The sequence below is a fragment of the Hydra vulgaris genome, chromosome 13 (genome assembly GCF_038396675.1).
Source record: "Hydra vulgaris chromosome 13, alternate assembly HydraT2T_AEP".
In the NCBI taxonomy this organism is placed as follows: domain Eukaryota; kingdom Metazoa; phylum Cnidaria; class Hydrozoa; order Anthoathecata; family Hydridae; genus Hydra; species Hydra vulgaris.
This window is the reverse complement of record NC_088932.1, coordinates 9,641,890-9,653,906: the sequence shown is the minus strand read 5'-3', so window position 1 is coordinate 9,653,906 and position 12,017 is coordinate 9,641,890. Positions and strand designations below refer to the sequence as shown.

At 26.6% G+C, this 12,017-nt stretch overlaps 2 protein-coding genes across 5 annotated transcripts in view; one reads left to right on the top strand and one right to left on the bottom strand.

Annotated features, from left to right (window-relative positions):
- LOC100215454 (neuronal acetylcholine receptor subunit alpha-2) overlaps positions 1-12,017 on the top strand; it is a 72,252-nt gene that overhangs the window by 43,271 nt on the left and 16,964 nt on the right. For all 4 annotated transcript variants that reach the window (XM_065816911.1, XM_065816908.1, XM_065816910.1 and 1 more), the window contains exons 3-6: positions 901-1,040; positions 1,607-1,651; positions 2,265-2,374; positions 6,771-7,003. In XM_065816911.1, the coding sequence (XP_065672983.1) occupies positions 901-1,040; positions 1,607-1,651; positions 2,265-2,374; positions 6,771-7,003 (528 nt within the window). The remainder of the gene's footprint in view (positions 1-900; positions 1,041-1,606; positions 1,652-2,264; positions 2,375-6,770; positions 7,004-12,017) is intronic.
- LOC136090360 (uncharacterized) lies at positions 8,896-11,463 on the bottom strand. Its single transcript, XM_065816951.1, has 4 exons — positions 11,185-11,463; positions 9,767-11,062; positions 8,985-9,710; positions 8,896-8,900 (listed from the first exon to the last, which is right to left on the bottom strand). The coding sequence occupies exons 1-4, from the start codon at positions 11,453-11,455 to the stop codon at positions 8,896-8,898; spliced, it is 2,298 nt and encodes a 765-aa protein (XP_065673023.1). The 5' UTR covers positions 11,456-11,463.

The window sequence follows — 12,017 nt, the reverse complement described above, 5'->3', positions numbered from 1 at the left end:
ATGTTTATTTATTTTACAATTTGCATTTACAAAAATACATTAATTATGTTAAAATAGCGATTGAACTTAAAAAGCTTTTTGAGTTTTGCTAACTATCTTAAAAAACGGGCTGCTAAACTTGATTGCCGAAAAAATATAGATTAGCATAAAAAATGACGAAAAAAAACGCATACTTAAGCGATTTATTTACAAAAACGGTTTATTTACAAAAACTTTACAAATTGTAAAGTTTAGCAGTAGAATATACAGCCCATTTTTTGGATTGTTAGCAAACTCAAAATGTCATTGCAGTCCGACTAGTATTTTAATATTTTTTTCTTCTAAGCGCCTTTAAAGACGTCTTTAAGACGGGAATTTGAGATAAAAGCGAAAGTATTGTGCTTTGTAAACGTAAGTTTTTCTTATATCTTTAAGAAAAAAAGTTATTTTTAGAGTTATGAAAATGGTAAGTATAAATGAAAATATCAAACTAAGGTCTGACATTTAGATTAAAAGATATCCAATAAATTTGTCCCAATCATCTTAGACAAATATCATTTATCCAAGATGAAACAAAATAAATTAACAATTAAAGACTAAAACAATGTAAAAAATAAATAAATAATAATAATCATTATTATTGTTATTATTATTATTATTATTCTTATTATTGTTATTATTATTATTCTTATTATTGTTATTATTATTATTATTCTTATTATTGTTATTATTATTATTCTTATTATTGTTATTATTATTATTCTTATTATTGTTATTATTATTATTATTATTAATAATGACATTATTATTAATGACATTATTAAAAGGAGTACAGAAATAAATTAGTGCCAACATATTACTCAAACATTTACTTTAGTATCAGGGTTATTATAAATAAATGAAAAATAATGCAAATTTTAGTTATAGAAAGTAGTCGTGATGAAGAAAGACTTTTAGATGACTTGTTTAAAACATATAATCCTGCTGCACGTCCAGTCTTGGTTGATTCAGAATCAGTTAATGTAACATTTGGGTTAACATTACGACAAATAATTGATGTGGCGAGTTTTAAATTTTTTTTTTTAAATCAAATTATACATTTTATTGCTTTCATTTTTTATACTAGTATATTTTTTTGGAGCTTTTCTGTAAAATTATCTTGTGCTCAATAATCTCTATTTCTAGCTTGTTAGTTTCATATATATATAAATATATATATATATATATATATAATATATATATATATATATATATATATATATATATATATATATATATATATATATAAATATATATATATATATATATATTATATATATATATATATATATATATATATATATATATATATATATATATATATATATATATATATATATATATATATATATATATATATTTGTCTGCAGTTTAGACAAAAAAGGGGTATAATACATCTTTTATCCCATAAATTTAATTTTTCAATGATCATAGATATTTTTTAAAATTTTATTTCCTTTTATTTGCAATAAAAGTTAAGATGATATTGTTTTGACTCTTGAAACAGTTAAAAAAAAAAAGTTCTGAATAAAATCAAATAATTTTTTATTTGCCTCTTTTTCATTTATATTTCTTGCCTTTTTTTTAGCATGAGAAAATTCAAATACTTGTTATCAGTGCATGGATTAGACAGGTTTTATAATTTTTTTAATTCAGATCACATAAAATTAACATATATTTGAACTGATATATTCTGAAATATAGTTGAATATATGTTTTTACAGTTAGTCTCAAGCATCACTGGTTAGTTGGCCATCATGTTTGCAATTTTTTTGCCAATCAACTTTTTTTAGTTGGGCATATGTTATTGTCTCATTGACACATATTTTGTTGTTTACATTACAACAATTACAAGTAAATCTACCATGATCAAACATATAAGTCTGAAAAAATGTATTTTCTACCATATACTAGACTATTCCATAAATTTATGGCTCTCCTGCTGAAAAAAAAAATTAAAGCTATATTATTATATTAAAAAAGTTCATAATTGTTAATAAATATTCTTAAAGAAATCTGCATATATGAGGATCAGATGGAACAGTCTTCTTTTTATGGCCTCATTATAACACATTAATGTTTTTTTTTTTGATTAGTGAACCTTGTGGAGTATTGCAGAAAATAAAAACCTATTTTTGTTTAAATTTTTTCTTACAAAATTTCTTTACAAGCCCAAATATACTTTACTTGTTATATCTTTTGTTTTTATTTATTTTTATCATTTGTTTTTACTATTCATTATTTAGAAATGGAGAAATCCAATCTTGACGTGGGATCCAACAAAATATAACAACATTACAGAAATAAATGTAGATCCTTCAAGTATATGGCGGCCTGATATTGTATTATATAATAAGTATGTGCTGATTATAAAAATTTTATATGAAAAATTTTTTTACATTTATTATATATGACAATGTTACAATGTTTTTAAAAATATTTTTATGATATTTATCACAAAAGTGTATGATATTTGAAACATTTAAAATATAAATTGTATTTATTATTTAAATATTACATATTTACAGTTTTATGATTTTATAACTTTTTCTCAAGCTGATTTATTAAATTTCAAGTTAAGGATTAAATGCCCCAGGTATTCAATCGTAATATTGTTTTTAATTGTGGGTTTGCAGAATTGTAGAAAAATATTTATCCTAAGAATAATCCCAAAATTATTAGAAAATAATTAAATACAAAGAGTTCACAAAATTTTTTTAATAAACTACACATAATACAGGTTGTTAGTATTTACAAATTAGGCTAGGCTCATTTAGATTTAGATTGTAATCTAAATAATCAGTTTGTTGAAATTTTCTAAAGATATTACTTGTATTAATTGTCATTGAATATGTTAATTTAGAACAAAAGTTAAATTATTCTAATGAAATCAACTAAATTCCAGGAACAAACGCCCATTTACCACCAGAAACACTTGTCAAAATCTTTTCATCGATATAATTAATTTGAAGAGCACAAACTTTCAATAGGTTTTATTGTACACCCCAGCTTTACAAATTTACTTTTTTGGGCTTGCTAGATTTAAAAGATAAATTTTTTTTTAGTTACATATCATACATACATATCTAACAATTTTCTTATATATATATATATATATATATATATATATATATATATATATATATATATATATATATATATATATATATATATATATATAAAAACAATGTGATTTTAAATTTGAGCGACAAAAAATTACTAAATTTACTTAAAAATATAATTAATGCATGATTATCTATTGTAATTTTTAGTATTATTTGTGTGTTATTTCCCCTAGGAGTCATTTTAAAAAGTTTCACAATTTTTTTTATAAAGAAGTTCAAAAGTTCATTTTTTTTTAATTAAATGTTAAGTTGAATAGGTTTGAACAATTTTTAAAAATCAGTAAGTTTTGTTTAATCTTCTTTAAGAATTTTATCAATGTTTCTTGAGAACTTTGTTCAATTTTTTTTTTTTTTGAAGGTCGTGAAGATTTCAACCCTGATGCTTTAACTATCTCTATGACTATGTCCAATAAATTTGGAAACCTTCAACAATACTCAAAAATAATTGCATAACTTCATTGTAAATTAAAGTAGATAATGAACCAGTTATTTTAAAAGAATCATATGATTTATCAGAAGATTTTTTACAAGAAACACCTAATTTATTGGATTGTGGAAAGTGGCCAATTCTTTGTTCTAGCAACATTGTCGACCATTTAATTAAACTTAGTCCTTTTCAAATTACAAATGAAAAATACCATGAAGATAAAAATGGTCGACACTTTTCTAGTATTTATTACAATAGAAAACTTGCAAATGAAGAAACCTTTTGACATAGATAAGTTGGTTTATCAGATTCTAAAAACGCATTAGTTTTTGCTGTCTACTTTTTGATAATAATTCAAAGTCAAACCCGAAATCTCTGATGGGTTCAATAAATCGAGACACTTAACTGAAACATTGGGAATTCATGAAAATAGCATCTCCCATATAAAATGTTATCAACAGTGGGTGGAAACTGAAATAAGGTTAAAAACTGGAAAAACTCTAGATAATGAAAAACTTAATATTATAGAAAAAGACAGTTTGTAATGGCAAAATATTCTTCTTCGGTTGATGAATATCATTCTTTACCTAGCTGAAAACAATATGGCTTTTCAAGGGAGTTCAGATAAACTGTTTATACCTTAAAACAGCAAATTCTTAGTACTAATACAGATGCTTGCAAATTCGATCCTATGATGCAAAAAAATTTAGCACTTGCAATTGATAGTGGCACTTCAGATCATTACTGTGGGAAAAATATTCAAAATGAGTTAATAGATTTAATGTCTCAAAAGGTTAATGATGAAATAATAAACAGTCTTAAAATCTGTTTACTATTTAATAATTGCTGTTTGTACACCTGATATTTCTAGAAAAGAACAACTTTCTCTTATAATTTGAATTGTTGACTTGTCATTAGACATGAGAGTGGAAATTAAAGAGTACTTTTTAGGATTCCTTTCTGTTTCTGATTCTACAGGCTTAGGGATTACTGAAGTTTTAATTGAGTTGCTAACTAAGCATGGACTTGAAATCTCTAACTGCAGAGGTGCAGGGTGTGATAATGGATCAAATATGAAAGGAAAGATTAATGGGGTACAAAAAAAGATTTTAAATCTTAATCCTTTAGCATTATGTGTTCCCTGCGGCAGCCATTGTTTAAATATGGCAATAAGTGACTCTCCACTGTCTTCATTAAAATCTATAACTTTATTCAGTGTTCTCCAGAGATTGTTCACTCTATTCTCATATTCAGTGAGCCAATGGAAAGTTTTAATTGATCACATTAAAATTTTGCATTTAAAGAAACTCTGTGACACGGGGTGGGAAGCAAAAATAAGTACTGTCAAAGCTGTTTGTTATCATCTTATCAAGTTAGTGATATATATGATGCTTTGATAGCATTGTCAGAAATTAAAGGATATGATCCTGAAACTGCACATAAAGCTATAACTTTAGCAAAGCAATTGAAAGGTTTGAGCTTTCTTGTCTCTTTAGTTGTCTGGTATGACGTTCTTTTTCAAGTTAATATTGTTAGTAAAGCTCTTCAAGAGAAAGACATGGAAATGAAAATGTGGTTTTACAAGTGGAGTCTGTTTTTAAATCGCCCTAAAGAATAATAAGAGTGAAATGCCATTTTGACGAACCAGCCCAATATGGGATTTATTCATTTTTCTTTTGAAATAAAATTAGAAATCAATTTCTCTTTTTCAAATTCTCTTTTAGGCACATCTCTAATTTCAATGAGTGAAAGATTTATACAATTGGAGAATTGTTCAGAGGTTTAGGGTTTTTTGTAAAATGTTAATAGTTTGCACAAAAAAAAGAAGAAATTTTAGAATATGTTTAGCTCTTCAAAGTAAACTTAGCATAAATCTAAAATCGAACATTAATGGTATTCTCCTTTGCAATGAGCTAATGAGCATTAAACTTTTTTTTTCTGAAATGGTCAAGGATAAAATTACTTCTATTATTTTTTAAACTTTATAAAACAGCATAAAATGCAAGATTTGTATCTAAACACATGGGTTGCAATGCGAATTTTGCTAACAATACCTGTCACTGTAGCGAGTGGAAAAGAAGCATTTTCAAAATGAAACTAATAAAAACCTATCTGCAGTCAGCAATATCACAGAATAGACTTTCAAGTTTAGGAACCCTATCAATTAAAAATGATATTGCTGAAAATCTTGATTTTTCTACGCTAATCAAAGATTTTGGTGATAAAAAGGCCTGAAAGATTAATTTAAAAATTTAAATGTGTTTTGTGTAAAACAAAAATAAAAAACATTTCTTTGTATGTAGCATTTCATTGTGAAGTATTATTTTTGAAATGATTTGTTATTATTTTCCATGTAATTTACCAGCAAGTTTATAAATTGTCAGGGGCGGCAGGAAAAATTTTGCACAAGGGTGGCAAGAAGATTAAGGCAGACACTATATATTTATATATCAAAGTTTCGCCTTTTATGCGATCATCAGGCGTTACAAACAACCCTTTCGACAAAAAAATTGTAAACAAAAATACAATACAGTGTTAGGTTTCATTATAGTTGTCAGTCTCAATTTGATCAGCACTTAAACAATTTTTGACCTCTCTCTGTACATGTTCAGGCACTTTTTCATTGATTAACATGGAATCCACATTATTGTGTTTTTAAATAGCATATTAACTTAATCATCTCTGATGATCTTTGAAATTATGTCACTGGATTAATTTTTTATTTTATTTAAAATTTAATTTGTTTAAATGATGAAGGCACCGTAATTATATCTCCTTTGACTTGAAAATTTTTACTTTTAGGTAACACTCTTTTAAAAAATTTTTTTTTGAATTAAAAAAAATAATTTTAAAGAACGTTTTTTTATTTATTCAAGCAAATTAATTAAGGAGTTTTTCATTCAAATTTTAAAAACTGAATCTTTCAAAATGTCTACCTTTAGGATTTAATGTAAGGCCTGTGAAATTTTGCCTAGGTACTATAAATTGTTGCTAAACCATGTACTATTATACCCAAAGCGATTTTCATACCTTCTAATGTATTGTAACCCACTAAAAGATTTATTTGAGAGTTACTAAAAACACATGTAGTGGTCATTCCATTTTAATTTTTATCATTCATTGTGTTATATTATACTATTATTTTGAAATCAAAACAATGCAACTTACATTTATTTAAAAAGGCATCTTTCATTTTTTAGTGCAGATGAAGATAAGACCTTTGGAGGTAATTTAGAAAGACTAAAAACAAGAGCTAGATTAAATTATAATGGTAACACTGCTTGGTTAGCTCCTGTTATTTTGAAGAGCAAATGTGATATTGATGTTAAGTATTTTCCTTTTGATACACAGAAGTGTCCTCTAAAATTTGGCAGTTGGACATATGACCAAGGAAGATTAAATTTAATTAACGAAAGCAATACAGCAACTTTAGGTAGCTTAGTTATTTTTATTTTTGTATAGGCCAAGAGGGCCACTAAAGTTAAGGAGGCTACTTTTTATTTTTTTAACCTCTCAATTTTTTAAATCTGACAAACAAGGCCAACATAATTTGAATAAAATTATTGTATATTCTGCATAAATATTCAATTTAATGATGATTCAAATGATAATATAAAGAGCAATTTTTTATATCATTTAAAGACTGTAATACTTTATATTTTTATAAGTTTTAAACTAATTTTATTAAAATTTTCAAAAAATAAAATAATTAAACTAAAGCTGTTAGCAAAGTAAACAATTCTAGTAGAATAGAATTAGATAGTTATTAGATACCATGAACAGGCCACTGACACAGTAACACACATTCTAAATAAACATTATTAGGATCTATAACTCAACTAACAATATAAAATTGTAAATATGAGAACAAAGCATTTGCTCAAAGGAGCTTAAAGGAGCTATCATCTCTAGCTCTATCAGCCAAAACTCATTATCACTTTATTTGTGTTTCAGCAAAGTCTCATCCTTTTACTGTATCTTTCCATGCATGCTCTAAAAAAATTTTGATTATTCTAGTTTTTTTCCCGCACTTCAACTTTTGGAACTCTCTCCCATTTTTATGTTTTTCTGACTCATACAATCTACAACTTCTGTCAATCTACTTCTGTCAACTTTTTCCTTGTTCTTTAACTTAATTTTTTTTTAGTAACTCTTAACTTTATAGTGGTTGCTTGTAGATTGGAATATGGTATTTTTATCCTAAGGTTTTTTTTTATTAAATAAACAGATACAGAAAATAGAAATGCTTTTTATTTTTTTTGTTGTTGTTGCCAAATTTCTTTCTAGACAGTTTAAAAGCTTCTGGGTAAAAATATATGAAATCATCCAAAAAAAAAAATTTTCGACACCCTTACGTCTCAGAATTTGTTTATTTTTACACCACTTGCAGTCCATATCAAAAAAAAAATATCTGCGAAAATTTTAGTTAAAAATACCAATGGGTTCCAGAGATATCGTCACTTGAAATAATGTTGACTCAGCATTTTAGTGATTTTCTGAAGCGACTACAAAGCAACTTTGACATACAGTATCTTCATAATGGCTTGGGGAAATTTCCTAAAATTTGGTACTCTAATAGATTTTAACTTGAGGAATCCAAAAAAGCACTCTCAAGACTCGATTATCTCAAGAAATGCCTCATTTGTCCAATTTTGTTCAAAATTATTGACTTGTAAATTAGTGATTTTTGGAGGTAAAATAAAGACTGTGGCCCAAAATCCCGAGTAAAAAGTTTAATTGTATATAATTATTTCATCTTAGGTCTACTGAAAAAAATTAGATTCATTAATTGTCTCTCTAATACATGATCAAAATTTGCATTTAAAAATGGTGTCTTTTTAGAAAAATTTAAATTTTGTAACAAAAGCAATTAAAATATTTTGTAAAATATTTATTTGAATAAAACATCAAATAGTGTTATTTATTGACTAGTTTAGGATATTTATAGTCATGGGCCAAGGAAGACGCCCTCCCCTCCCACGGGAGGCCCCCACGCCGCCCCCCATCTCCCTAGATTTTTTTTTTTTTTTTTTTACATAAAATGAATAAATAATAGTTGATTGTTAAAATAGATTTTAAAAACATATTTTTTCAGTTTAAGTTTGAGAAACAGTTTATTTGCGTTACTTCAAATCGATAAATACTTACCTCTTATTTCAAAGATCTTTTTACGATTTTAAGTCATAAATTTTAAAACCAAAGATATTAAAACGTTTTTAAAACATTTTGACAATCAATATCTTTATGTAGTTTTAGACTAATATAGTCATTGACATAATAAGATGGGAGTGATTTGTGATTTATTTAAACCCCCACCCCTCCTTCTCAGCCTACAATTCAAGAATTTGAAAAAAATAAAAGACATTTTAAATGCAAAATAGGTAAATAAAATATTGGCCAAAAGAAGTTTTTACCTGGTCCATGTGGATACATAAATCTGACTTTTATATCAAGCTCACTTACATCTTCAGCAATCCCTACCCACCAAAATCCATCATAAAAACATGCAATATAATCCATTTTTTTAATATTTAATGAAATATCTACATAATGTTTGCTTTTTGGAATGATATCAAATATTTCAGTGCATGCATCAGTACTTATTTTTTTATAACTTATAGTGTTTGGAGCAATTGGAATAAAATGATGATACATCCTTGTGCCAGGAACTGTTCTTCCACCTAAATATCTTTTTTCTAATTGTGCTCGTGTTTGATCAATTTCTTCTTTTGAAAATAACTTAAAATAAATTCCATTTATCTTGGCTTTACAAAATGAGTACATTAAATTAACATCTAAAATCTGCCCAGTAGTTATTTGTTTTAGACTTTCTTGACATATTACTCTTTTAACAGTCCCACCAATACCATCACAGGGGGATTTACCATGACTGGTAGCAAAAAATACCCATTCAGCATTTAAATCAAAGTCTTTACTGTGATGACAAAGATTGATAAAATTTTTAAAATTTTTAAATTGTGCTGCACAACCATCGGAAAAGTATTTCACACTTGATACATCAGGTAGATTTTCTTTGATATATCTAGTTATATCTTCCTGAGTCTTGTAAATAAATCCTGTGTCATGATCAACATCTTCTGAAAGGTAACAAAAAGATTTATGTTTGAGAAGTTTGTTCTCTATAAAATAAAGTACAATTGTATAAAGTGAGCATTGACTTTTGTCCATTAATAACTTTGAACCTCATCCTGAACAACATATTGATAGTTTTCAGCAAAATCTCCTAAAATTAAGCATTCGTTTTGGTTAAGATTTTCTTTACAGTTTTTTAAGTATCTACTTTGTGTTTTTGCAATATATGAATGAGTGGTAAGGTTGTTAATGCTGTCACATAATAAATCATTAAATTCATCTAGTGGCAATGACTGTGAAAGTAGTGTTGTACGATCGGTACTCTGCCATTGCTTAAATGTTACATCTTCTTCATGCTCATGGTCCATAAACTCCTGTACTAAAAAACTTTTTAACACTTCAATACCAGGGCATTGGTTACATCGATGCAACATACATTCTGCATTTTCAAGAGAGCAAACAATCAATGCCATGAAATCTTTATAACTTTTATTCCACCTAATGGCATCAATGAGAAATTTTGTATTTTGGTAATGTATGCAAACACATACATTGTGGGTACCTGACGCATTAGTTGTAATACACCATTTAGGTTTAAGAGTACAAAATTTTGACAAACTGACTTTGACGTTAGGGTAGTCTTTTTTAAATGCAACATGTAATTCATTAAGATTGAGTAGCAATAATCTTTTTTGAACATGTTGGTTTTTCTTAATACTTACATAATCTTTTTTTCCTGGCATCATTCTTGAAAATTCATCACTTTGATAAAAGTTAATCACTAAATTAACTGTTTCTGGTGAAAGTGGGTTTCCAGTTTTTTTTCCGGGTAATGATAGAATTCCATTCTCATTTTTAACTTTTCTTGCTGTTCGAACAAGATACTCAGACACTTCAAAGTAGCTTGATATCTTTTTACGTGTCCATGATTTTGGTGCGAGTGTTAACATTTGCACCTTATGGCAATAAGAGTCAGTCTCTGAAATTTTATTTTTTATTTCATACATTAAAATGTCTAGATCATGGTCATTGTTAATGTTGTTGTTTAAAATGGGGCTTTTTATTTCTGTTGTAAAAAAAGTTTCTTTAATATTATATGCTAATGAGACCATTTTCGCAACTCTGTCAATAGTGTTCTCAAACTTTTGTTTTGCTACAGGCAATTTGCTGTGTTTTGAAAGACTTTTTAGTTTGACTGGTGAAATTCCAAGCAATTCTATAGTGGTATCTAACTTAATTTTTTTCTCACTTTTGGATTCCCATTCCTCCTGTGAATTTAAATCTTCATCAGTTTCTATTGCTTTTTTGTAACATTTACTGCAGAATTTCCAACCTGGGGTTACATAAACATTATTTTTTTGCAAATAGTTTGCCATGTCTATGGAAATCTTTATATTACCTAAAAAACAAATTTAGTTTTACGTGGTTAAAATAACTGAAATTATCAAACATTTTATAAATAATAAATTGCTTTCTTTTAATTTCCATATCAATTCTGTTGTGTAAATAAGGTAAGATTACCTTTTATAGCAATTTTTTTACTTTCCTTGTGTGTTCCAAAAGGATTGCAACACTTTGTAATTTTTCTCTCAAAATATTTTCCATAGAATTGCTCATGATAACAACATATAATTCTTATTGAACTATATTTTTCCTTTAAATTTGCTCGCCATATTATTTCTTCTTGTTTTTCACAAGGAAGATCTTTAAATTGAACAAAACCTTGTTTTCTTGAAAATCCAGTTTTATGGCAATAAATGTTAAGACTTTTTCCAATGTCACATTTCTCCATATTAATTATTTTTATTATTTATTACCTAACAAAATAATATAAAAACTATAAAATGGTAGGGGAGGGTATCTCCCTTGGCCCATGACTATAAATGTCCTAAACTAGTCAATAAATGACACTATTTGATGTTTTTTTCAAATAAATATTTTACAAAATATTTTAATTGCTTTTGTTACAAAATTTAAATTTTTCTAAAAAGACACCATTTTTAAATGCAAATTTTGATCACGTATTAGAGAGACAATTGATGAATCTAATTTTTTTCAGTAGACCTAAGATGAAATAATGATATACAATTAAACTTTTTACTCGGGATTTTGGGCCACAGTCTTCATTTTACCTCCAAAAATCACTAATTTACAAGTCAATAATTTTGAACAAAATTGGATAAATGAGGCATTTCTTGAGATAATCGAGTCTTAAGAGTGCTATTTTTGGATTCCTCAAGTTAAAATCTATTAGAGTACCAAATTTTAGGAAATTTCCCCAAGCCATTATGAAGATACTGTATGTCAAAGTTGCTTTGTAGTCACTTCAGAAAATCACTAAAATGCTGAGTCAG